At 40.1% G+C, this 27,328-nt stretch overlaps 2 protein-coding genes across 3 annotated transcripts in view; one reads left to right on the forward strand and one right to left on the reverse strand.

The window, feature by feature from the left end:
* The first annotated feature begins 801 nt into the window (after positions 1-801).
* Positions 802-4,339, forward strand: MESD (mesoderm development LRP chaperone). The gene is made up of 3 exons (XM_053464902.1): positions 802-1,016; positions 1,951-2,183; positions 3,195-4,339. The coding sequence occupies exons 1-3, from the start codon at positions 870-872 to the stop codon at positions 3,451-3,453; spliced, it is 639 nt and encodes a 212-aa protein (XP_053320877.1). The 5' UTR covers positions 802-869; the 3' UTR covers positions 3,454-4,339.
* Positions 4,340-11,649: 7,310 nt separating this feature from the next.
* The window catches only part of CEMIP (cell migration inducing hyaluronidase 1), a 65,640-nt gene continuing 49,961 nt past the window's right edge, over positions 11,650-27,328 (reverse strand). For both annotated transcript variants that reach the window (XM_053464894.1, XM_053464893.1), the window contains exons 12-29: positions 26,548-26,717; positions 26,034-26,243; positions 25,338-25,543; positions 24,726-24,795; positions 23,713-23,841; positions 23,234-23,319; positions 22,512-22,643; positions 22,018-22,053; positions 21,777-21,932; positions 21,506-21,686; positions 20,026-20,241; positions 18,816-19,027; positions 17,696-17,881; positions 15,064-15,268; positions 14,610-14,696; positions 14,002-14,159; positions 13,212-13,312; positions 11,650-12,476 (exon numbers count right to left, since the gene is read on the reverse strand). In XM_053464894.1, coding sequence (XP_053320869.1) covers positions 12,349-12,476; positions 13,212-13,312; positions 14,002-14,159; positions 14,610-14,696; positions 15,064-15,268; positions 17,696-17,881; positions 18,816-19,027; positions 20,026-20,241; positions 21,506-21,686; positions 21,777-21,932; positions 22,018-22,053; positions 22,512-22,643; positions 23,234-23,319; positions 23,713-23,841; positions 24,726-24,795; positions 25,338-25,543; positions 26,034-26,243; positions 26,548-26,717 — 2,669 coding nt within the window. In that variant the 3' untranslated portion in view covers positions 11,650-12,348. The remainder of the gene's footprint in view (positions 12,477-13,211; positions 13,313-14,001; positions 14,160-14,609; positions 14,697-15,063; positions 15,269-17,695; positions 17,882-18,815; positions 19,028-20,025; positions 20,242-21,505; positions 21,687-21,776; positions 21,933-22,017; positions 22,054-22,511; positions 22,644-23,233; positions 23,320-23,712; positions 23,842-24,725; positions 24,796-25,337; positions 25,544-26,033; positions 26,244-26,547; positions 26,718-27,328) is intronic.

Genomic DNA, 27,328 nt, shown 5'->3' on the forward strand with positions numbered 1-27,328 from the left:
AAAAATGGCTGAATGTTGTCACCCCATCTAGGGCCAAGCCTATGTAGCATAGGGACAGCGTGCGTATGTGCAGTGTGTTGTGTAGTATGCATGGCATATATAATAAACAGTACTAAGGCTATTTTCTCTGGTGTTTCGTTCAGCAGGCAGCCTGTGCCAACCCAACCAGGGATACCATAACTTTGCCCCGTGCTGAGAAAATCATATAGAAACTAAACAACTGGAGGGAATGTATTATATTTTTTACCTACGGCAATATCTGTGTACTACAGTTTTAATCTTTGTGCCATGTTTCCTTTGTCTGCACCCAAATTCTCCAGGTCAGTTTGGGCAGACTGGCTAATATCCTAACAGTCGGCAGTTTCATACAGTGCTGAAGCCCCAGATGCATTATGCCTGAATTGTCACTGTACCACCTCATGCATGGCCGCATACCCATGGTCTGGACCCATGTGTCATGTCAACCTCCTTGGGTGTCCTGACCCAGAAGCCAGGCACTTTGTGATTAAACCTATTTTTATACATCTGTATGTGCTGTGTGTAATCCATATGTGCATTTAGACTATATGGCACCCCACTGAGCGCATTTTACTTAAGAAAGAATTTTATCTGTATCTGGAAACAGCATATTCCAAGATTTCGAGTCGTTTTTCACCGTTAAGTAGAATTGTGAAGTCAATCACATTTCCGTTACCATGGCGACAAAGAAGTGGAATGCCATTGACAAAGATGGCACGGGTCCTCAAAACGGCAAACAGGCGTCGCTTTCCTACTGGTGTAGAAACAACCAATCGGAAGCGAGTTTTCCTAGGCTGGAGCGGCCGGGGTTTATCGAGGCTCTGAGCTTGTGACGCGGGCGCTTGGTGAAGATGGCAGCTCCTAGCGTGTGGTTTGTGTGTCTATGCCTTCTGATGGTGCTCAGCCTGACCGGAGCCGCCGAAGAGAAGAAGCGGAAGAAGAAGGATATCCGGGATTACAATGATGCGGATATGGCCCGGCTGCTGGAGCAGTGGGAGGTGAGGACAGGCTGGATCGGGGGTTTCCCATTCCCACGAGAATGGGGAGACAACAGTTCCGATAAAGGCCCTCGGTGTAGTGGCAGCTGAGCAGTTCATGCGGATGCTTTTGTAACACCCCCCCCGACATTATTTGATACGTAATGGACCGTTCCACGCTGGCTGCTTTCATTAAACTCGTGCATGTATCAGATTACGGGCCCATTGGGGTTTCCTATGCTGGCTTCATACGGATCGTGTGAAGGAGGACCTTACAGGCAGCAGCACATGAGTTAGATGTGTTGAGCAGGCTGTATTTATGTGTTGGCATGACAACTTGTTGTGTAACACAAATCATTTATTTGAAACAAGCCATAACTTACACTTTTTATATATCAGTCCGTGTTCTACCTAATGAAGGGGAACTGGGGCGTAAAGCTGTCAGAACCGATAGCCGTCAATTACCTGTTCTGGCAATATTCCTGTCACCTTACCTAGTCAGCATTAACGTCTTTACACAAGCCACATATTGTCGCATATACAAATATAATATATATACGGTATATCATTTGCAACAACACCCCAGGATCTCATATGGGGCTTCTAATGTCCGCTTGGGCTGTTATGCCTCCTTCATGTCCAGCTAGGAAAGGCGATTCACTACAGTAGTGAACAGTTTATGTTCTTTTGTAATAGTGCATTTAGTTACAAAAGTATTGCATTGAGAGGAGTCAGAAGGATGCTTTACCAATATTTTGTATTAGTTTCAGCTTTTAAAATATATATAATATATATAATTACAGCAGATCATCTGTATTTCAAAAGTAACTTCATGTAGTATAAAATGTAAAAATGCTAGGTTTCCTATGTTTCAGTAGGAATATGATTAGTGTAGCAAGATTTGATTAAATGTATGGTTATTTACCTTAACTGCTGTTATTTTATTTTTTCTTAGGAAGATGATGATATAGAGGAAGGGGACCTCCCAGAACATAAAAGATCTCCACCTCCTGTAGACTTCTCTAAGCTTGATCCAAGTAACCCAGAGAGCATCTTACAGATGACCAAGAAGGGCAAGACTTTAATGATCTTTGCGACTGTATCGGGAAACCCCACTGAGAAGGAGACCGAGGAGATTACAAGCCTGTGGCAGGGCAGCCTTTTTAATGCCAACTATGACATCCAGAGGTAACAATAGATGTTGATTAAGTGATACCAGACTTTTTAATCCGGCTTTACTCCATATTTTCATTATCTCTATCGATTAAGCCTCGCCTGAATTTAGTGAAAAGTTTGGTATGAAGAAGGGAATTGAGCTTGGCACGGAGCAGGTTGATTAGTGTTGCTAATTTGCCACCAGCTGCCACCCTTTCATCATATTGCATAGAATCTGATCAAATGCTTTGTCTAACTTGAGAAAACGACTGATGCCCTTACATCAGTGTACTTTCTGTGCATTTCCCAGTCTCTTGGTTAAATTGGATAATAAGTGATTTAATCAATGACCGATTCACCTGTACGTGGCCGTTAAGGTTACTCAGTACCATGCGGAAAACCTCTTCCTTCTGGATTCTTGAATGATCTGCTGACCTGTCTTAGTCGGATGTTTAAACTATCACAGATGCCTGGAGTCCAAGAACGCTTGTTCTCACTATTCTCGTGTTTCCGCTTGGATGCTTAATAGTTTATATGCCTTCTTAGACAGAAGAATTTGTCACCTGAATTTAAGCAGTACCTGCTCACTTTACCAAACATTTTCCTTCCAAGGAGGCCATTCATTTTCTCTCCGTATATTGTTAGTCTGTTAGGGCTTTACTCATTAACCCCAAATATTTCACCTCTGTATGTAACTATTATTGCAAAGGGGCAGATCCAATGAGCTTCTGCTGATTGCGCCCTGTAAAATGCATACTTGTAATTGTCGCTCCATATTTACTATGCATTATACACAGACAACTTCCAGGAAAAGATTGTGGATGTCAATCCTTCATAATGTTTAGGGCAGTCAGGAAGTTTCAAACAAAAAGGGCAACTAACATAACAGCTCCCACTTTGATGAATAAACCCCATAGTGGATAGTGGTTCTTGTGCCATCAGCATTACCTGAAGCTGTTATATTCTATTTTTAGATTCTTTATATATATAAATGTAATTTCTCAGTTATTTTGCTCTGACAAAATCCTCCCAATTGTTTCCTAGGTTTATTGTCGGTGCAAATCGGGCAATCTTTATGCTTCGTGATGGAAGTTATGCCTGGGAGGTTAAAGACTTCCTTGTACATCAAGAGAGGTGCGCAGATGTGACTGTGGAAGGGCAGGTATACCCTGGCAAGGGGGCAGATGGCTCTTCAAAGAACAATAATAAGATTAAGCCAGAGAAGAAGAAAAGTGGTGAAGGCAAAAAGTCCAAACCATCTAAAGAAAGTAATAAAGCATCAACCCCAAAGGAAGACTTATGACAACCGGCTCCTGCATAGTTGACTAAACCAAACATCCTTCCAGGATTTAAGGATCCAAGACAATCTGCCTGCTACTATTATCATTGACTTTTCTTAGTGTTGAGTGTGTAATACACAAAAAAATGAAAATACTCATGTTTATGTATGTTCCATCTTCTGCTGGTAACTGATTAACCCTTCTGTATCAGAGAGATTGAGTGCTTTACATCTTGTTAGTACTTAAGGTCCATTTTATCCTTTTTAAGACCCTTCATTACACCGAGTGTGCTAAAAGCGAGAATCCTATAGCTAGTAACATTTGTTACTGTACAAAGCTCTTTGTTGCTTTAGAGACCCAGGTTTGTGACTGATCAGTTTATTTTCATTGCCCTTCTTCTGATAATGGTTATAAAGGCTACAGAAGGTAGATTGAATGTTTTTTATGAAGTGATGTGACCAGATAACATTACTTTGGGCTCCACACCCATATTCCATATTCAGCATTACTAATATCAGATAGCAAAAACCCTCAGTATGCAGGTCCATGAATTTCAATGTATTTTTAATTTAAAATGTATTTGTCGCTTGTAACAATATTTTCCAGTGTTCCATGAGAAACCATAATAATACTTTATATTTTGTGATTTCTCATTTCGAATTGGATATTTTTTCCATACAATAAATTGAAACCAAAGTTGTCCCTTAAACAATGCTGGTAAATGGTGTGTTGAGCATTAGTAGGAGCTGGTGGATAGTTAAGGGGGTTGCGTTTAGTAAAGTATATCATGTTTAAGCGGAGAGGGATGATGGCTTCATATGAGAGGTTGCCAAAAACAGAGAAGCAAAACTGTGAATATTTGTTCCTGCCAAATTACCGTATTTTGACAAAAGTAATTTTTTAAACAGACCTTGTTGTTTGAGTTTCTTTTTTATACCTTGTGGTCTCTGTTACGCAAGGGTGTGATGAGGTCAGACAGAAATCTTAATATGTTCGGAATGTAAAAGGTGACATTTGGCATGGAAAAACAGCTCTAGGCAGTGCCAACTGGAAACCCTCTTGGGGTGCACCTTCCAAGCAGTCTGTCTGTGACTTGGCAACATGCCATAAAAGCTTCATGAGAATTATACTTTAGCAGGAGCCGGAGTCCCACCTGTTGGCTGCGCATGGAGAAATGGTTCCGCATAAAGACAATCTGTTACCTTGATGTTATTATTGAGTCTGTGAATCTTTACAGGCTTTCTGCTACTCTAGGCTTTATCAAACGTGTGCTGGCGGCTGGCATGGATCTGGTTTTGAAAAGTCTCTCATGTCCTTGTAAAGTGCAAATCGCTTTTCATTCATCGGAAATGTCTGCTATATCTATTTATTTAATCAAAACAGTACTTGTTTCGTTCCCGTCGGTAGATGTCATCTTACTTTTCTGCATAGCTAATAGGTTCCTAAATCTCCAAGTTCTGCTAAGTTTCTAAGAAAAACGGTGGATTCCAAAATCCCATCAATTAAAAGGGTTTGTGCCAAAATCTACAAGCTGACAATGCATCCCTTTGGGGGTTCTTTGTCAGGGCATACAAAATACAGACATCGCATAAATGCACTGACGAGGTCTGGCGTGAATAAGTTGGATTAATCGTATTTTGGCACATGCAAGATCTTTCTCTGTTGTGCTATCGTCGGTTTTGGGAATTTATTGCAGCAGGACGTACCTCTTGCCTCCGCACCTCCGTATGTTAAACGGTGTAATGTATAACCTGTATGGGTGCACATCCACTACATACTGATTATATGCCCTGAACAAAGGTCTTTGAAAAGTAATGGTTCAACAGGTTTCATCCGACTGCGTCTATTGTCATTGGATGAGTTCAACGAAAAATAGTTAATCATGTTAACCTCAGTGGGCTAACGGCTTTGTGAGTTGGCAGCACCTTTTGCCTGTGATATTAAGTGATTGAAACGTGTAGAGCCAGGATCTAAACATTCCACCTTGGTTAACCTCAAGTTCAGCTGCATCAGCCATGGTCCCGGTGTAAACGAACATGCCTTTTTAAACAGTATTAAATATTTAATTATTTTCTCATACGTGTTACATTCGCAAACATATGTATTGAATTAATCAGGGAGTCCCGCTGAAGTTTTTGAACAGTAGATTAGATCTTTGTTGAATTCTCAAATTGTGTGCTTACAAACCTTGATTGACAGAATTGAATGAACTTCGCCTCAGACTGTAAAGGAATAATGTCACCGATTACATAAAGGGGATCTCCCATCGTTTCTCCCTGTATGACGTACTCTAATCACACAATGTGCCATTGGAACACAGGAGCGATGGGAGCGATAAAGAGCCTCTGTACGCCGTGAAGGTATTCCATTAAAAATCGGCCGTTTCCAGCAACATCTATGCTGTATTTGTTTCATATAATTTTAATAAAATGTGCTACTCTTGGGAAAAACCAAGGACGTTTCTGAGTGACCCCAAACTTTTGAGTGGTAGTGTGTATTGCCAGTGAGTAATCTAGCAATGTGTCCCTTAGTTCCTGTGTGATTTATATGCAATTCATTCGTTGTTTGCTATGATTGAGGGTCGACTTTCCTAAACAGTCTCTGAACATTAGGAGGAAGGTACTGCTAGCCCGATGCATTGAATGTTAAGTCAGGGGATCGGCACAAATATGGCTGCGTTTTGCAATATTTATGAAAAAACTTGGCTTGCAGTAGAACGACCTTGGAACATTTTGAGGAGAGTTACCATCGGTGAGGAGCTATACTGCAAATGAGGTGATGAGAAGACAGGATTTTTATCTAGATCTCTTATCGGAACTAACAGGATTTTGGGTTTGATTTATTTATTATTTTACTCATGTTATTTTTATTTAACATTTATAGAGGGTATATATTTATATAATTTATTTAGATACTATTAATTCTCCTATGTTAAGTTTGTTTTGTGTTGTTTTACTTTAAGCGCAGCTCACATGTGACTTGGTCGGATGTACCGATAACAATGTTATCGTTTCTTATTTATACATGGTTGTGGACACCATTAGAGCGTGTGCAGCTATAATTCACCTCATCCTCCGCCGTTTGGTGTAATTCCACCTCTTTATTAGATTGTTTATAAAAATGTAAAAATGATTACATTGTGCGCCGCATCACGTGTAACCCAATCAGTGCTATGTTCTGATCCCCAAGAGGCTTCAGGTAGAAGGAAATAGCAGACGATCATAGGTAGAGGAATAGTCAATGTGAAACACATTTGGCTACAAATATTACATATTTAATGCAAGCAAATGACAATAACAAAATGATATAAAAAGGAGACTGGGGGCTCCTTTATTGTACTTTAGTTATAGAGTCAATGTGATGCCTTTATTAGTTAAGTAGAATTGGAGTGCAAGCTTTCAAGGTTAATTTTATATATAGTCTATGACGGAGAGACATAAGTTGTCTTGACAGCTTGCATTATATTTCTACTCGGCCTACTGAGCTATTACCTTGGCTCCGCTGGTTACCTGGATGTCTAAAGCTAACGCAGCGCTCTACTTGCTTCATTACGGTTATACAGCAGGGGGCGCTATGTGATTGCAATATCACATTTATAAACATGTCATAAGTCATCATTGATGCCGATTAATCAATCAGGTGAGTGAAGAATTAGATGAACTTGTCATTGTCAGACAAATAGACCCATCGTTACCAATTAAGAAGAAGAAATTCGACATAAGCTGCTAAAGGCAGCCAGCTGGTTAAAGTGAAAAATGGAAAACTCATTGGAAATTACAAAAAAATATTTGGTCCTTAAACCCAGAGATGGATAAATGGTGGTAAAATGCAAATGTGTTTATGACAGTTTTGATGCGACTTAAATCTCACTAATTAATGCATTATACAGGGCCAGCCAAGCTCTTCTTGTAGCAGTCGCTCACCGGGGATCATAATAATGTATAACGAACTCCAGAAGTTGAAATGCATTTTCCGCAAACAAGCCTATCAACTCTCTCCTTAGCGAATAGATCCTTTGAGGAGAAGTGTGCCTGCTGATTAGGCCATTCTCTTGGTTGCTATGGTGATACGACATTAATCAAGTATTGCAGTAGAATTACTTTGGTATACATAACTTTTTTTGTGGCTTCATTTAAAGGGAAATTCCATATTTTTTTGCTAGTATCACAAAAATTAATTTTCAAAATAATGGCATTGTAACCAAGGTTTTCACAGGACAGTCTGATTCAGGTCCGTTAACTATTGTTCTGTTTTTTTGATAATAATACAAATTGTTTTTGCATTAATTGAATTTTAGGGATTTCTTATTATTATTGGGACGATGTTGTCTACTGGTGCCCTTCCGTCACATCATTCTCTTGAATACTTTGTTTTGGGCCAGTTATTTTTGGACATGCCTATACCTGTCAATTGATACACATAAAAAGAATTTGGATAATAATTTAGAGGTCTACTTGTATCATTTAATAATTGACAGAGCAGAGGCACACGAAATATCACATGGCCACCTACAATGGCTACCCACAGGCCCATAGTTATTTTTCTAGTGCTATCAAGCCCAAGCAAATTCAACCCTACAAATATAGCCACCAAGAGGCATACCTGGGAGCATCGGCAGATCTGTGGTCCTTGTCATGCCAATTTGTGTAGTGCATACATGAATTTGTTACCTGGTAGAGATGGTATGGCCAATCTCAGCATGAGAGGGGTTAATTTGATTGTACAGGCATGTGTTGCCAAAAGGTTTTACAACATGAATTCCTCTTTTGATGCTGGGACTCCGGCCCTCTGCAAGGTGTGAAATGTTACAGATGAGTTGCCTCTATGTCTAGCTTCAATGTAATCCACCATGTGCCTGGATCCTCTCATAGATAGTGGGTTCTTTTGATATGCTAAGTGATCATTAGCAGTCAGAAGACCATTTCTTCCTCAAGATGCATTAATAATAACTAGACTTGTGCATTCGCATTCGGGCGAACATGAAAACGATTGTCTTCGTCTACTAATCTAGCCTACCTTATCTCCACAGCATCGCAGGGGTTGACGGAAGCGGAAATCCGTAGGTTCGCCGTTAGGGGTTACGTCATTATAATTAGGTGTGGGTGGTATTAGGGGGGGGGGGGGTTTGTATCACTATTTGAGGTCTAGGGCATACAGGATTTTAACCCATTTACCACCAGAACCAAATCATGTGCTCGCTTGGAGTAGGGTGTCCCCGTGACAGTCCTTTATGATTAGAAATGCTGGTGGAAGTGGACAGGGTTGGCATAAGGAAAAGCTTCAGGATTTAGAGGTAAGCAGGCAATGCAATAAAGTGTCAGAAAAAGTAAGCAGGGTGCTGGGTTGTATAGCGAGAGGCGTTAGTAGCAGGAAGAGGTAGGTGATTCTGACACTTTACAGATCTCAGGCCAGATCTCACCTAGAGTATTGTGTACGGTGCTGGAGACCCCATCTCCAGAAGGATATTGACACAATGCAGAGAGTTCAGAGGAGACCTACAAAAATGGTAAGTGGTTTTCAGGATATCACGATAAAGTATAGATCTCAAGCTTGGAGTGAAAAAGGAACAAGGGGAGCTATGGTAGAAGCATTTGAATACGGATCTGGACCTAGTCATGGAGCCCTTACTGTTAATGCTTAACCTCCAACACTTTTTTCTGCAGGGAAGTTTGATTCAAAGGAGGAGAAATGCTAGAACAAGAGATCTAAAACTAATCTAAAACTAGAAGATCAGAGGCTTAGATATTATGTAAGGAAGTTTTAATTTACTAAAAGGGTGGTAGATAAACTGAACAGCCTCCCAGCAGAAGTGGGAATTTAAACACGCATGGGATAGACATAAAGCTATCCAGAATCTAAGACAACATTAAGGACTGATTAACCCCCTAAGGACAATGCATTTTGAGCCTGTACATTTATGGGCTTTGTCATTAAGGGGTTAAGGGTCCTTACATCAGGAAAATTGGGCAGACATAATGGTCCGAATGATTCTTATGTGCCGTCAAATTGTATGTTTCTAGCTATAAGAGGCCAAGGAACACACTTTTGCACCCATGGTTGGCGTCATCCTGCTGTGCAAATTCTGGAAGATGCTGCTGATTTTGTGGAGCAACCTTTAGGCTTGGTTTCCATTTGGTTTTTTTTTGCTAAAAACGCCTATAAAAACGCCAATAGCGCCACCTGGCGTTTTTTTGTGAAAAACGGCTGCAGCCAGATGTTAGCTGTAATTCAATAGGAAATCGCAAAATGCCATTTCCACTTGGCGTTTTTCTGTTTGGCGTTTTTTCAGTCCTCTTTGGCGTTTTTCTGCTTTTTTGGGCTCTGTGGCAGTTTTTCAAAACTGCAGCATGTTGACACTCTGGCGTTTTTTGCAAGAAATCTTGGCTTTTTTTCTCCAATAGAAGTCTATGGGAGAGAAAAAACGCCATGAAAAAGCCATGTGGGTTTATTGCCTTGGCGTTTTTTATGGCGTTTTTTCCACAGTTACAATGCAGAGGACGGACCCAGTATCTGTGTGTCCTACGAGACATAGGCTGAAAACAACCAGTTTCACACAAAACAAAGTCCTGGACTGGTTCATATTGAATTTTACACCATTTGGAACAAACATGCCATTACAAACAAACATACGCGACCGGATCCTGTGTGCCAAAAGCAACAGCAAACAATTTGCACCATCATTTGGGGCCAATCTTCCCAGAGGAGCAGACATTCGAAATAAAGCATGCCTTACAAACCACAGAAAAGAGACAAAAGGGTCTACCAAGTAAATGACAGCAGGAGAGGGCAGATACTTGCCATTTATCCTAATCCCTTTTAGCTGGGTGAAACTTCTAACTTGTAAAGGCTGGAAAAACTGCCTAAGGTCAAAAAAAGCAATTTCCACAGAAAGGCTAAAACGCCAGAAAAAACTGCAGAAAAAACGCCAAAACGCAGGTAAATGCAGGGGCAGTTTTCTTGGCAGTTTTCCTGGCGTTTTTCATCAAGAAAAAAACGCCGGACAAAAACCCAAGTGGAAACCTAGCCTTACAAAAGTTTTGATTTAAATAAAAATGTACAGGATTTTCAAGGAACAAACCACACAAGCATAGTTTTAAAAATATTTATTCTCATACTCCAGACACATTTGCAGATACAAATATCATTTGGATACAGCTAAAAAAATAACAGAACAATTTCCAAACCTTGCATACAACTCAAATACTGATTTACAAAGAAGGTCATCTAAAATCATTACCATTTCATAAACACATTTTACATCTACAGGACAATGACACGTCTAGGCCATTCCCTGGAATTCTGGCAAATAAATAAATACAAAATATATCTTTTTTTTTTTCCTTTTTTTTTTTTTTTAAAGTAAAGTTTGTAAGAAATATTGCTTACGTACAAAACACAAAAAAAACAAAACAGTACTTTTACGCCTAATTCCGAAAAAGGACCAGCTATTTCGGCGACTGGTAACTAACAAAATAGTAGTAAGAGTTTAGAACCCTCGCATTCCCGTCTGATCTCCACTGACCGCTAAGCCCTCTGACCGTCTACCTTATCATGAAAGCTCGGTTGGGCGGATTGTGTGTCCATGTCGATGTCTTCTAAGACTATTCCAGAGACTTGAAGAGATGATTTCAATGATTGTGTATTATAAACTAGAGTGGAAACCATCCCATAGTGCAAAACATAAGATAACAGATTATTAAATGGCATTTACACCCTATGTATGTGGAGTGACTTAACAGAGGAGCAGACATTTTGTCTCAGATGAATCAAGAAAGAACAAGAAATGAGGAGTGCACGCGTATATTAACCCTTTGCGAGTGGCTCTGGAAATCAGTGCTGAGCACCGTGCTGAGCACCGCACTGGCTCCGCTAGGGTTAAATATGCACTCTCAGCCAGTATTCGCATATCATGTATGCATTTTGCCTCTGCGTGGTGTGACAAAGACTGAAGCTGATGCAGAACCTCTTGGGCAGCTTTGTCATGTATGCCATGTTAAATTTGAGATTGACTTTAGAAACTAAACGCATATTGATAGCCCTGCTTACCAACAGCTACAGCTGGTGCTTTCCCAATTCCTGACATATTTGTTTCTAGCTCATTTTTACTTCTGTGTAAAAGGGTTCTTGGGTATTTATGTTCACATATACATGTTGTGGATAGGGGAGGGCTAGTGTGTGCTTGGTTTTATCTGATGTCATGCCTTTGTCACATTATTAGACCAAGTGCATTGTAGAATGACAGGGGGTAGACAAATGGTTGAGAAAGCCCCTTTCCTTTTTGGCTAAAGCTGGGCATACAGTGTTGTCTAGTTTCCAAGATCCTAATAATCACTTAAGATCAGCTCATTTTCACAAGGTGTCGCTGCAAACCGCTGCAACGCACACCTTGGTATGTATTACCCTCTTTGGAACTCTTTTAAGCACTTAAATGGCTGGCCGATTTTGTGCTGACTTTTAAATGTTATTCTGATAACGCATCATATTCACTGACGGAGATCACCACAGGCACCATATATACACATAAACATCTACTAAACATTTTGCTAAGCCTGTTTGACACAAACAGATTCCAAATACGACCTCAGAACACCAGCCTCAGTGTAGTACATCGAACCATTAATTGCATGATTAGTTATCTCGTGCCGGCGAATGAAAGCAAGCAAGGAGCTTTCTCGTGAAGGACAGGTTTAGTGGGCTGTAGTCTTTGTGCTAAAAACAAGAAATATTGTTCCCTCCGCCTTCGACCGCTCATGTACGATGCCAGCACTGTGAGCACAAGGGATTGCCTGCTGCAGTCTTTAGAGCAAAGGTACAGCCGGTGCGGAGATTGCTGGGGTGATAGCGTGTCCCGTCTCATCAGAACAGAGTTTACAGTCTTCTCCGTCCCGCCAGTAATATTACAGCCAGACCACTTAGCTTCATAATCTCATTTTGTTTTCCACAGGAAAAGGGACTGCCTGAAAGATCTTTACGGCTTCATCATCCGTAATCATCTTGATCCAGACCGGTCGGAATTGACCCTTATATCCAACAAAGGCCATTTTATCTGAAAAAGAGTCAAATGAGCAGTTAATCATAGCTACGCATGTTTAAGGCGATTGATAAGAATCACGCTTCTGGGAAAGAAACCGCGTACAAAATGCAATGCAGCAATGTGTAACTTATCATGGAAAACATGCAGGGGTTTAAATGAGAGAATAAACAATATTTCCAAACTTCTTGATCCAGGGAGAAAGTCTTTTGAAATCAACAAGGAATTTTTCCCTCTCAGTGGCAAAAATAAAAAAATAGCTTAATTAGGTTTTTTTTCTTGTTGCCTTCTTCTGGATCAAAAAAAAAGGAAGGATAGGTAGAAGGGTTGAACTTGATGGACTTATGTCTTTTTTTTCAACCCAAATATCTATGTTACTACTTAACAACAAATGTATTTTGCTCAAGTTTATTGGCAAATATTTACATCAGATTTATTCCTTAGTCTTTGTGGTCATTCACAGGAATTTAAAAAAATACTTGCAGCAAACAAGGTAAAACCTTGTCGATGTTGTAGGCATCTGATACTGGAACGGCCAAAATCTACTACACAGCAATAAGGGACCCCTTTTATTCTACAAAAATAAGTCCCAATTCTATGTCAACATATTATATTGAACATTAAGGGTCTTCTCGATGACCCCCTTTAGGTATTTTGATCAAGGTCCTTTTGTTGGTTTTGTCTATAATGATGCCACTATATACCAAAAAAAAAAAGAAAGAAAGAAAAAAATATATATAGGTTTCTAACCTTTGAGTTTGAGATCTCTTTGCGCTCCAAGTTTCCCCAGCACCTTGATCCACGGTCCTTTAGAATACAGTCTTCCTTTGGATACGATAACCACGACTGAGCTGCAATCAAACATACTGTGAGCTTCTTGTTTCTACAGTTTAATTATAAAATAAGCCAATTTCCTAAAGATGAAACTGAATTGCAAAATATTTTATGGATTCCTGATCAAAAGCACAGGCCAATCCAAATACTCAACTTGTTCAAGTAGAACATCAGCCTGCTACTGTTGATTATCAAGAAAGGCAAGGGAGATCAAAACCCTAAACACATTCACATTGAGAACATATGCAATACTCCTAAACAAATGCAGTTTTGCACTTAAATGAAAGGCAAATGTACCCTATGCTGCATAACACTGTGATGAAACAGATATAGTTATACATATCCTTGTATATACTGTACATTTCATTTACGTTAAATACAATTAATTATTATTAGACATATGTACAGACTGACCGAGGAATAAAAGGGTATATGGTAGGAGATACAGTAGGAGCGTGGCTGGGAGAGGTAAGAGGTAGGTGGAAGGAGTTAATCTGATGATAGGCGTTCCTGAAGAAGTGGATTTTAAGGGATTTTCTGAAGGACTGGAGACTACAGGAGAGTTTCATAAACTAGGGCAATGCACTCCGAAGGCTCGGGGAGCCCTTAAAACGTCTCGCATGAGAAGTATAAGAGATTAGAGCAGAGGGCAGGAGATGGTCATTAGATTTGAGCTATATAGTCCTTTATTGAATGTTGCACTCACTTGTCTTTGATGTTTGTCACGTAATTGTCTAATTGTGCTGGAATTCCTTGGAGTATGGACATTTTGAAGCTGGCATTGTCCACAATCTTGCCCAGTTTGCCGTCTATAACCACCACTTGTATTCCATCTTCTGGCACAAAAAACTTTTTACTGTCCACCTGTGAATCAAGATATTACTTTTTACAAGACTTAACTAAGGAAATAACCTTTAACTGTTCAGGTGCTGCATGCAGGACTGCCAATTTGGCAATACTGTATGGAGGGCAGGAAAAGAAGGACACATGAACTTGAAAGACCACCATGCCACCATGTGAATCTATTCTGAAGCTGAAAGATTCAATTTAAATGTAAATAGATTTTTGCATTATTAAATGCATTTGTGAAGACTACCTCGAGTATTCTGTATAACTTGTTTTGCAAATAGTATATTTGATTTGGAATTATGAATGAGCGTTTTTTTCTTTTCAATGGTGAAGAATAATTATGCAGACCCTGAGACCAGGATGTTAAGGTACCTCTTCCCCATGGAATACAGATAAGGTGTGTTTATAATACATAGAGTATAAATGTCTGGGATGTATCCCCCCAAAGGGTAGCTATGGCCTTACCTCAATGTATGCAAAGTCATCCTTTAGGTGGTAGTATCTGGTGTTGTACGCTTCCACTTTTATCTCCAGAAAGTGGTCTTTTGACTTCTGTAATGAAAAAAAAAAAAACACCTGTTAAACCAGAAATCAAATACTTATCACAGGACCAGCAGTGTTTGATTTATAAACACCCTATATCATAGTTTTAAACTGCAACGTCTTGAATTGAGTTTTCTACGCAACTTCGTTATATTTCCATCCCGTCTATTTTAATAAGCATGTTTAAGAAAGTATTTTACTGGATTACAACGTTGTGAAGAACATGAGAGCATGGGTTTAATGATATCCCATATAGGAAATCTCCACTGATTCACAGACTCCCCAGGAAACCGTGCCTAGAAAGCTTGATATTAATTTTGTACAAGAGGTCATTCAATTTATCTCTTGAGTCAGACAAGATATATAGGTTTATTACCAAGAGGTTATTATTCAGCTTCTTTGGAAGGGGTAGATCCACAACGGGAGTCTGGGCATATCTGGGGTAAGCGGTGGCTTGGCAGTCACTAACACCGGAGCCCTTTGGTATCTGAGCTTTGATTTTTATCCTCTCGCAACCTTTAACAGAGCAGAAAGAAAACTTCTCCTTTTCATTGTGGCCTTTCACAGTCAGGAACAGCAGCCTGAAACAAAAATTCCAGTGTAAAGAGAGGTGAGCGCCAGAGAAAGCACGCAGCTTTTATTACACAACGATCTATAAATAATACTATCAGCAAAAGAATGGATTATACGGAACAGAACCGTGCTTACGGCTAAGTGAACTGGATATTAGGTTTCTTTTGCTCCCCGGTAAGTGCACAGGAATTTTTGAAATATGGAAAAAGATTTAGATTCAGGGTTATTGAGTTATATGAATAAGATGGACTGGACTGTCTGACATGTATTATTAATAACTGAAAAAAGAATCAGGTTTTTGAACATAAGTTCTTAATCAGGTAAGGGAATCCAGTAAGGTTCTAACGTTTATTCGTTCCAGTTGTGCATTGATCCACTAGCTATGAGTTTATCAACTTTGTTCCAGCAGTGGAATGCCCAGTTGGTTCACACGCAAGTGAGCCGCTAGATGTAAACAGATTGAAGAGATCATCCAATCTCCCCAAATTGATGTAGGCCATCTACACACACTTCTGCCTGCATGTATAACCAAAAACACCCAGCTACTCCACTATCCCCGTTTCCAAACATGCATCCCAAAAGGTGCGTCTATGGCATGTTTTTGGAAAAGTTCCAGGTTCTCAATCTTCAGGATTCCTGGTCACCGTTCCTCCTGAAGTATATGGCCAATCAACAGAACAGTTTTGCTTTGATCACTTCTGCATATATATACTCTCATATGTCTAGGGCTGCAACTAACGATTATTTTAATAATCGATTAATCGGCCGATTATTTTTTCGATTAATCGATTAATCGGATAAAAAAAAACAATATGCAAATTTTTCGTTTATTTAAAAGAATTTAATGAACTGGATGTTAAAAAACAACTTAAAATTTACATTAACATTCTTATTTTGTTATGATGTAATAAAAAACAATATTTTCAAAGTACAAGAACCCAAACACAATATTTATGAAACAAAATAACCCCAAACATTCTGAAAAGAGGTGGACTATTACTGTTCAAGAAACTTTGCCCCAGCACTTTGCACTTTGCACCCAGCACTTTGCACCCAGCACTTTGCACCCAGCACTTTGCACCCAGCCCTGGCACTTTGCACCCAGCACTTTGCACCCAGCACTTTGCCCCAGCCCTGGCACTTTGCATCCAGCACTTTGCACCCAGCATTCAGCACTTTGCACCAGCACTTTGCACTTTGCACCCAGCCCTGGCACTTTGCACCCAGCACTTTGCACCCAGCCCTGGCACTTTGCACCCAGCACTGGCACTTTGCACCCAGCACTTTGCACTGTGCCCTTGCACCCAGTCTCTAACTCTGCCCTGCACCCAGCCCTGCCCCCACATTCTGCCCTGCCCCCACACTCACACTCTGCCCTGCACCCACTCTGCCCTGCACCCACACTCACACCCTGCCCTGCATCCCCACCCCCACTCTGCCCTGCACCCCCACCCCCACTCTGCCCTGCACCCACACTCACGAACCGCTCTGTGCGAATGGAGCCACTCGCACAGAGCGAACCGCTCTGTGCGAATGGAGCCACTCGCACAGAGCGAACCGCTCTGTGCGAATGGAGCCACTCGCACAGAGCGAACCGCTCTGTGCGAATGGAGCCACTCGCACAGAGCGAACCGCTCTGTGCGAATGGAGCCACTCGCACAGAGCGAACCGCTCTGTGCGAATGGAGCCACTCGCACAGAGCGAACCGCTCTGTGCGAATGGAGCCACTCGCACAGAGCGAACCGCTCTGTGCGAATGGAGCCACTCGCACAGAGCGAACCGCTCTGTGCGAATGGAGCCACTCGCACAGAGCGAACCGCTCTGTGCGAATGGAGCCACTCGCACAGAGCGAACCGCTCTGTGCGAATGGAGCCACTCGCACAGAGCGAACCGCTCTGTGCGAGTGGAGCCACTCGCACAGAGCGAACCGCTCTGTGCGAGTGGAGCCACTCGCACAGAGCGAACCGCTCTGTGCGAGTGGCTCCATTCGCACAGAGCGATTCGCTCTGTGCGAGTGGCTCTGTGCGATCCGTGCACATAGACATGAAGAATACTTACCTCCGGAACGCGTCACATCCGTCACGTAGCTAAAAGAAGGCGGAGACTGCAGAGCGTGTAGCAGAAGCGGGGAACGCTCGCGGAGGTAAGTAAAAGGAGCCGAGTGCTCCAACAACGAATTGATCACTCGATTAATCGATAACGGAAATCGTTATCGATGATTTCCGTTATCGATTATTATCGATTTTATCGATTCGTTGTTTCAGCTCTACATATGTCAATGCATTTTTTTACATTATTATTGCGGCTAAGAAAGGTTAGACATATATTGCCTTACTGGAAAGCACTGTTTAGTTACTCAATATAAAGGACACAGAGGGAGGTTCAGGTAGAAGTATTTCTTAGTCATGCATCACAAGACCATGAAGACCACATACCCAGAATCTTCATCCCAGTAATAATAGCCTCTGTTGGGGTAGGTCTGTTGCACTTTGTCCATTTGGAAGGTTCGTACAAAGGTTCCCGTCTTGTATGTTTGTTTTGTCAGACGATTATGGATGTCTGAGAGGATGGAAAAAGTTGTCCCTCTAGGATAACAAAATCCGATTTGAATCCAGTCGTTTCTAAAATAGGAGAATCATGTGTTACCACAAGTAAAAAGAACTTGACATCAAATTTCCTAAAGATTCCAAAAGCCAAGAAAAATATTTCATTTTAAGATGGCTGTTATTTTCCTGGCTTGAAACACATTGCAAGAAATTTTAGCAAAACATTTCAATTAACCCAAGGAAATCACTTTATAGTGCCGGGAATACAAATAATAACACCATAAAGAGCATTTCAGGTTAAATGCATTATCTCTTGAGCTTTAGCTTGTAAGTTGTATCCTAAATTGCAATAAACACTAACCTCAACGGCGGTTTATGGACTGCTGGCAAAGAATACTAAGAATGATGCAAGCATTCTCAGGAGAGTGATACATTTGTTAAATCGTAAAAATGAGAGTGCGTGAGGAAAACAATTTGCTACTAAAAGGTTATTGTTTAACCGCTACCACCTGCTGGAATCACAGATGAAAGGGTATCTACCGACGGCCGAGTCAGTGACAGGGCATGCATCAACTGCCAGAGACATAGAGGCAGGGCACCCACCAACTGCCAGAATCTTTGGCTAGGCTTAAGACATTATCAGAAGGCTGCGAGAAGGTTCTGGGCACAAGGGACCCGAGATCTGTTGCTTTCATAGAAACAGAATTTAATGGTAGATGAGGACCACTCCATCTAGTGTGCCCATTTTTCCTGATAGCGTGTACTGTGCAATATTTTGAGAAAGCAATTCCAGAGATCTGTGTTGGTGTAGAAGGGGCTCAGAAGAAGAGGTGTATGTGTGGGATTATAACAAGGAAAATATCACTGCCTTCACTGCAGTGTCATGGGTATCTTAATAAAGCACAAAGACAGCAGGGTACAAATGGATCAACCACCATAAGCCATTTTAAGTTTACTTGCCAGTTCCACCATAAATTGCTAAACCCTATTGGTTTAGTAAATAGATTACCTCTGAAAATTGATAAGCCAAACTGTGAGTTCCTCGGGGGCGGTCTTATCCCAGTGCACAGTGTAGCCCTTTTGCAGTGTGACCACAGGCTGGTACTGTTGGTAATGGTTACTTTTACCCAACGCGCCCTCTAAATGCAGAGGATGATCTGGGTATTCATCCTTAATAATCTTCATTCTCAAGTCAGCTGGTCTTCGAGCTTGGATATAAATCTAAAAGAAACCAGATGTTTTAAATGTAACATAACGATGACTCAAACTGGACAGTGTTGTGTGTGCGTTAATCCCTCAATGAGAGTTATTATGATGTTACACCAAAAACTTCCAAAATCCTTTTGTTTACGTTCCAAAAAGCATTTGGATCAACTTATTTATAGTTTCCTCTTGATTTATATTTGCACACTTCATGTTATGACATTAATCTATGAAAAAGTAACATTTTACTAATAAGTAGAGTTTTGATCAGCGCTATTTTCCTTGCAGAAGCTTAAGATTTAAATTAAATCATAGACAAATGACATATCCTTATGCACCAATTAATCTATTATTTTCTATTGCATTATTTTATATTGTATTGTATTGTAGCAAACAACACCTGGTGTAATTTTTTTCAGGAAAAAGACCATAAATCATGCCACTACCTTACCTGGACATATAAGTCATTTTTAGTCACTGCTAGCTTAGCACCCAGCTCAATCATTACTGACGAGGTTATCGACCATCATTATTGGAAAGGGTGTCTATTTCTCCTTGGCACACAGCCGACACATACAAAGGGGCCAGAAACGGGGTGAAAGATGGAGTTTGGGGACTGCTGTTTTCTGAAGGGGTGAGATGCACTTGGGATGCCCTTTCATCCGTGACACCGCTGTATCACCCTGCTGCATTGATACGACCTATAATCTCAAAAACACTATCCTTTTTTTTTTTTAAACTATCAATATAGATCAAAACGAGTTAAAAATCTATATTATCACAGTTATGCCTAGGTAGGTTGTTGATTTTCTTTAATATTTTTCTTTGTGACTCACAGTTAGGTTGGATTTAACATGGGACGTATGAGTACTCTGGACAGGGAGCGGGTTGCTGTGGTTCAATGATGTTGTGAACCCAAAGAGTGTATTTTATACCTCAATAACTGCAATACCTAAAATACACATTCTCGCATAAAGATACAACCTTTACATCTTGATATTTTTTTAAATAATTACCTGGGCATACTTTCCGTTGCAAACAGCCCCCTTCCAGTCAGGAACGTCAATGCACTCAGGATGTCTCAACAACCAGTTATCCTCCTTCACCAAAAACGCTCCGGGATATTCTGACACCGAACCATCAACATCATGGAAAACTGTAGTCTTGTCTCCATCTAAGTTCATTTGATTAAACCAGGGTCCTGGTTCTCCAAAGAAAACTCTTGAATAAATCTGCCATAAAGTGAATTATGAAAACATTAGAATGCTATTGCCTTTTAGAGTGCAAGTTAAGAATTACGCACTTTTAAGAATAGAATTTCTAACTTTAGCAACAGCACTTAAAAGCAAATTACAATGTGTAACAACTCTGGTACTTAAAACGGTTTATTGGTCACATTACTTAATCCCAATTCCTGTCTACTTCACAAAATCATTACGGTTTTCCTTCAAAAGAAGTTGCTTCTGCGTCCTGGGCTCCTCATCTGCCAGGTGTGAAGTCATGTGAAGCACAGAGCGAAAGGGACAGCACGACTCAAATGATATGAAATGCTATAATATCACATTACGCTACTCTCAAAAGATTTAATTCCATCTCACTGACACAAATTTTAAGAGAAGGAAACGAGAAGATATGTAGCGTACCAATGAATTTGATTAACTGCCAGAAATGCATCACCGTGTTTGGTTAAATTATAAAATTCAACCGAAAAAAAGATGTTACGTTCCTATAATTATACGCTAATCCCTTTTACTGAAAAAAAAGAAAAGAAACTGGAACTGACCAGCATAAACTATCTCAATCTGACCGTAGTTACTGTGGGTCTTCAGCTTTCTGGCAGATGCCCGTGACATGTGATTACTAATCAGAGGCACTACTTGTCCTACATCATTCTCTCCTGGCCAGCAGATCTGGCTGCGAAATCGGACTGTCACTTAATTACTTCTCATTTATTTGGCATTATACGGAAACAAAGCTGACCGATCTCTCCCCATGTGAGCTATTTCTTCAGATGAAACAAGATCTCCGGATGAGTTATTAATAAACCCTACATTTTAATCACACAGATTGGCAGAAAGCAGTCTTTATACAGGTGGTGTAATTGACCCAAGGAGCAACAGAGAAAACAGAAAATTTGTATATTTCGGGGCATAGCCGTGTATTTTTTGTTATTGACCTGGTGGTCAAGAGTAGCAAAAATAACACTTGATTGCCCTAGGGCCACCTCATGAAACTGTCCTGTAGGAAGCCTGTTCAGCTCAAGAGTAAATATCATAAAAAGGTCTGAATGTATCACAAAGAAACGTAGGAACAAACCAGTGATGTGATACAATAGAGCCTGTGGAATTTTCAGGCAGATGAGAGTCACATAAAAACAATGTGGGCTTCCATTTGGACAACCATTATTTATAGGATGAAAGTTAGATTGTCTGTTAGAATACACGTACTTCCGGATTGTCAGCATTTTTGGTATTAATAAACACCAAGAGAACTTACAGGCACATCTTGAAATATGATGTTGGTCAGATTATTGTTTGGACAGCTCTGCCAGGAGTTATTCAGACGGAACCCAATTGCGCTGGTGTGACGACCCTCCAACGAGACAAATTTGCGAAAGGTGCAGTTTTCAATATTGATCGGTCCATCATAGATCTGAACGCCACGAATGGGAAAGTTTCTAAATAATAATAATAAAAAACGCGCTATTATTTACTGGCCTTATTTGTGCTGTACCTCTAAAAATACACAGAAAAGGCTGAGAACTTACTGGCCTCTCGGAAGGGTCCTTCCACTGTGGTCAAATCCTCCAGGACCCCATACAGGGTTATCCATAGATTCGGTCCCAACATTATTACTCTCACCAACAAATATACTGTTTTTGATTTCTTGCTTAGACCCATCATCATCAGGAAACGTTCCTCCGCTGGAAAATAATCATGTATTTCATTTAAAGTGCCACAACAAGCTAAAAGCTTAAACACAGTATAATTTCACAATATGATAGTTACCTAGCCAGAGTTAGACCAATCCCATTATCAGAAAATCTGCAAGGAAAAAAAATTATATATAAGAAGTGTGCTAATAATGTCTACTACAAACAAGCCACCGTGATTACAATTATTATTACAATTTAACATAAATGCAAATAGTTCCTTACCCGAGCATTAAATATTATTATTTTTTTTGCTAAATTTCCAGTGTTTAATATTTTCAGCGTCATCAGTTAACATTGGAATATACAAATGCATTTGATTAATGTGAAGGAGAAGCACACCTACAGATTGTAAACGTTATATTGAAGATAAAACTAAATAAACTATTAAAACAATAATAAAATAAGATTTTATAAAATGAATGTGTTTTGGTGACTTTTGGCCTATTTTCTGTTCTCTTCTTTATTAAAAATACCGTCTGGCCAGTGATTATACAAGGAGATTATGTGATATGCTCTTACAATAAACACGGAGCTTCAGATCACAGACTGTACAAATTCTGGACTTACTGGCAGTCATCCAGCCAAACGTCTCCTCCACGCAACCAGGCTCCATGGTCTTGATTCTTGTAGGCAATAAAATGGTGGATTATTGCAGGCACTCTGGGCTTAAAAGGATCTGCGTCTTTATGCGGGCCATACCTGTCATTCGGAAATGCGAAAGCCAGACATAAAAAAGAGAAGGTAGCATCTGAGATCTGCTTAGCCATATGTACAAGACATTTACTTTTTTTATTGCTCATTAAAAAAAAACAGACTTCATCTTGCATTAAAGTATGACTTTCAGCCTTTTATTTGCTACTGCTACATTCAAACACATTTCACATTAGAAAGGCTCCAAAAAACTAAATAAAATAAAGACAAATAGAAGCAGACAGATGAAAATTCTAAAATAAGACATAGTTCATATATGTGAACAAAGAGGCTTGTTTCACCTTTTCTTAAGGTATGAGACATACGAAAAGCAAACAGACATAGTATGTATAAGGATAAATATAATGCAATGTCATAAAAGTCCCGGTTGGGGTAATGGTCAGTGTCCCAATACTTAGTATATACATTGCAGGGTTTTCAGAATTTTCTTCACCAACTGAGTTTGCAATCTTAACGGAGATGTAACCTTGTAGCCTATCTCCATTTATCCGCGGATTAGTAAATCGCTACATTTACGGATATGACACCTGGTATTGTAAATGCATATTTTAAATGTTATAATGCTAGCCTATGATTACCTTGCTCCAACCAGGGTGAGGATTGGTCTCTTGTCTTTATCATTGGCTTCAGTAGTTTTAACTCCATTATCGATGATCATTCCAGCCTGGGCACACAAACAAACATTCATCGTTTTACCAAAAGGCTGACACACACCTAAAAGATCTTTATGATTTGTCACTTATGACGGTGTACTCAATACCCAATCCAGTTCCCTGGTGAGTGGCCTGAGTGCTTTGGAGAACACACGCATGCTATAATGCACTATATATTGAATAGGTGGTGCACACAGACCACTCACCAGCAGCTCACGTTCTATGCACTACATGGAGAATGTTAAATGTATTAGTCCCCAGTATGTAGTCCATCTTAATTCCCTTAATAATGACTTTCTCTTCAAAAAAGCTTTATATAAAGTTACACAGATAGAACAATCGGGCCTACCTTCACCCCAAAAATATCTCGACTTGTGATTTACTCAGTAGTGACTGACACTAACCCTGTAGTTGGAATGAGCGCGGTTATTCTCAAATTTTCCAAGAGGCGTGTGTTCAGAACGCCCAGGAGGGTACAACCCTTCAGATGGTCCCGTTGGCACATGATGGAAGATGAACCAAAATCCAGTTTCCTACCAAGAGAAACCAAACATAGCACTTAGCCAGAGAAGTTTCCTCTGCTTCATACACATTTCAACGCAACACATTCTCTTATTCGAAGACTTAGATTAGAACCTCTCTCTCTCCATTCCGCTTCTTGTAATGATGATATGTGTTACTTTTGCATCCTCCAGTCACATATTCCTACTTGTCTTTAGGATATTATGAAATTGACCAAGGTCCTTGTGATGTCTGATACTGAAAGTGCTCTGAAGCTGGGATTGTAAGGCATGGGATCTTTACAACATGTATATGCATTTTAACAGTGGTTGAACTTAAAAAAAATGTATAGGACTGTGCAACTAATTTTTGCATTGGTTTGTTCATGTTAACACAGATGCTTGGGAAGCCCTAAAAGTTACCAAATGTTCTATGGGGTTTTCCTTCTTCCAGCACAACTCCTGAAGAATATACTGTGTAAAAAATCACGTTGCACCTTTTAAGGTCTCTATGCTAGTAACAGACCAATAAACTGCATTATACCTTCCACTGAGAATTCCTGGCAGTGAATGCTTGAGATTATTACATTTCTTAAGCATTTTAGGACTTTACAGGGCTTTATGTGTCCTTAAAGGCCAAAGAAAAGAATATCCACGGCCAAGGTATCAAGGTAAGAATCTGGAAGGTAAATGGACCATCTAATTGTATAACATGCCTCGTAAAATTATTCTCAGTAGAACCATGCACACGATCTATCATTTTGTAGAATTTATAAATGGTTCCAGATGGGTTCAGTAACTCATGGCAGCAGGATATACTCTGCACAGCCTATAACCGTATACCCTTTATTTTTACACAGCTGGAATAAGCCGGACCTGTCCCTTTTCCCTGAACCATGCTGTGATGATTTACTTACTTCTGATCCTGCAGCTGAGCAGTTGATGAGGTTGTTGTTGGGGTTTGCCATCCAGAAGGTAGACACAGCACTACAGAAAAAAAAAGTGATCATATAACACATTTTGCCTTCTATTTATTTCCATTATAAATAAGTGTACAGCTGGAGCGGGTCACTTAAGCTCACTGATCTCCACTGCTATTTTTGTCACTGTTAATACAAAAGAAAAGGTGCTGTTCCACCTGCAACGTTTCCAGTTGATGGCCAAAGTCTGCCCAGAAATTAACCTTCATGATGAATTTTGCCATTTTATATTTTCATATAGAATGATTGTTTCATTCCTGTAGTCATGTGACAATAAAGAAGGGACTGTTCAGTGGCAAATTCTGGCCTTTTACAACTAGGCCTAGGACAACAGGTCTGTAGAGAGATGGGTGGGCCTTGAAGCTGTTACCCACATTTATATGTCTGGAAGTAGGGGATTAGGTGAGGTATTTAGGTAACTGGATGGTAGTAGAGTATTGCATTAATGCCTATCCACCTAAATGGCTCATCAGTCCATATAGTCAGTTATGGTATTCATTCAGTAATATATGTCTGTGTAATATTCACATCAGATTCTCTGCTACTTACTTGCAGTCTTGCCTAGGCTTGGCAACATATCCTGGATAAGCGCCTTCGGTGATAGTTTTACACATTCTACTATCTCTGTCTGAAGGCAGCAAAGTCCCGGACTTGATAAGAAGTCCCAAACAATGGTCAAAAGTGTTGCGCTCTTCCGGACCGTCTTCGGTGAAGAAACAATGGCCAAGGGTGTCATAACCCACAACATCCTTTACCTGATTGTGAAGATGCATATTATTAACTACAGTAATGTCCATGTAACATCATATTCCCTTGTCACTTATTTTAGGCCTATTCTGTTGCTGGGACATTTTACAGACAACTCATCTTCATTTTCCAGCTCCTTCATTACCCGTTTACTAATGCCACACTTTAACCTTGTTTTATACAGAAACAATTATATGTTTGTATGTTAAAACCGACATTTAAAAAAAAAAAAAAAAAAAAAAAAATCTGACCAGAACGTGGCCACTGATTGTAGGAACCTGATACGATTCCTAGGACATGATTTCTATTTTCGCTCTTACGATTTGCTTGCAACATCTATCTTTAACAGGTCTTTCTGAAACGTGTGGGTTACAGTGCATGTAAGTATCTGAATACCATATGGCAGTGTACTTTGTCTTGGCCTTTCCATGTTGTATGGTCTATGCATAATAATGGAATCTCCCACCGACAAGCACAGGGGATCTTAATTTTTCTCACCAGCAATCCATTGGATCCATGTACTGTTACACAACGTGAAAAGGCATGGTGGATGGAGATCTCTTTTATGTAGGTAGGAGGAAAATACCCTCCTTTTTCATCCACATCACCAGCTGTGTGGAAGTGTATGGGGTAGTGCCCCATTGTCTGCTGTCCCATGTGCTTGAGTTCCACTCCTTCAATATGAACAGCCTTAAAGCCATGTCCGATCTGGAAGAAATCAATTCCACATATTAGGTGTACATATCCACCTAATGTGTGTCTGAAGCATATATGTATGTGTCATATTGTACTATATTAACAGTGCAAGACTCTAATCAGCTCTTTACATGGATTTACAAATACAAGTTTAAAGATTGCAGACATTATACTGTGAGTTTCCAGGTAATACTGCTTGATAGATGTTCTATAGGGACATGGCCTCTAAATTTCAGACTGCTCAATACTCTTTACATTTGATGACTAACCAGGTCCAAGTAACAGAATTTTGGCAGATTACAATTTAAACACTTACCTTCACGTGACCACCAAATGTGTCAAAGTCAAAATATCTACACACAGTGCTGTTGTAGCACTGAGGCTCCATTTCACCATAAATCAAAATATTCCTGCTGAGGAGTCCAACTTCACCTCTCATATCTACTCCGTCCATCTCTTCCCCAATATGGAGATACTTAGCTTTCCCTGTCGACAGAAACAAGAGTATGTGTTAATTATAGCTTAAGTTAAACTATTTTATGAAACATTGGTAGACTATACATTCCCAGTGCAGCCTGATTCATTCCCTCTTAGATCAAATGAGAACAGAACATTTTATATCATCAGTATAGCCTGGTTCTAGATCTCTAAATACCACTTGGTGGGTCTACTTGTAGGCATAAGAACCCTAAGGCAAACCAGCTAACCAGGATTATTCCTCAAAGCGGGTACATCTTGGGTTAGAGGGTGTCGGGATTTAAGGACATTCTAGGATTTGTAATGGCAATTGATGCCTGATATACCCTCCTGGCATGTGGCAGGTGCATAGTTTCTGTGATTCTGATTATACCCATGATCCGGTCAATATGGGTTAGTGAAAATCATCCAGGAAATAATTTGTACTTGATGTGAGATAACGAGTCAACGACCGACTGATTCTCGTGAGTGATTTCCTTCGCCGCACTTTGTCAGGATAAAAGGAGATTATTATTCAGAGAAGTAATCAATCACATGTGTATTTTACATGAAGTCATAGCACCCTCATCGTTGTTGCATAATTACATCTGTCTTCACAATGAAACATGATTCAGAGAGAC

The sequence above is a fragment of the Spea bombifrons genome, chromosome 4 (assembly GCF_027358695.1).
Source record: "Spea bombifrons isolate aSpeBom1 chromosome 4, aSpeBom1.2.pri, whole genome shotgun sequence".
Taxonomy (NCBI): domain Eukaryota; kingdom Metazoa; phylum Chordata; class Amphibia; order Anura; family Pelobatidae; genus Spea; species Spea bombifrons.

What these genes read in the sequence shown, in the direction of transcription:
- MESD (XM_053464902.1), top strand. Translation starts at nt 870, where the DNA reads ATGGCAGCTCCTAGCGTGTGGTTTGTGTGTCTATGCCTTCTGATGGTG. An exon ending in GGCTGCTGGAGCAGTGGGAG is followed by an intron (nt 1,017 to 1,950) that starts GTGAGGACAGGC and finishes ATTTTTTCTTAG; the next exon opens with GAAGATGATGATATAGAGGA. An exon ending in GCCAACTATGACATCCAGAG is followed by an intron (nt 2,184 to 3,194) that starts GTAACAATAGAT and finishes ATTGTTTCCTAG; the next exon opens with GTTTATTGTCGGTGCAAATC.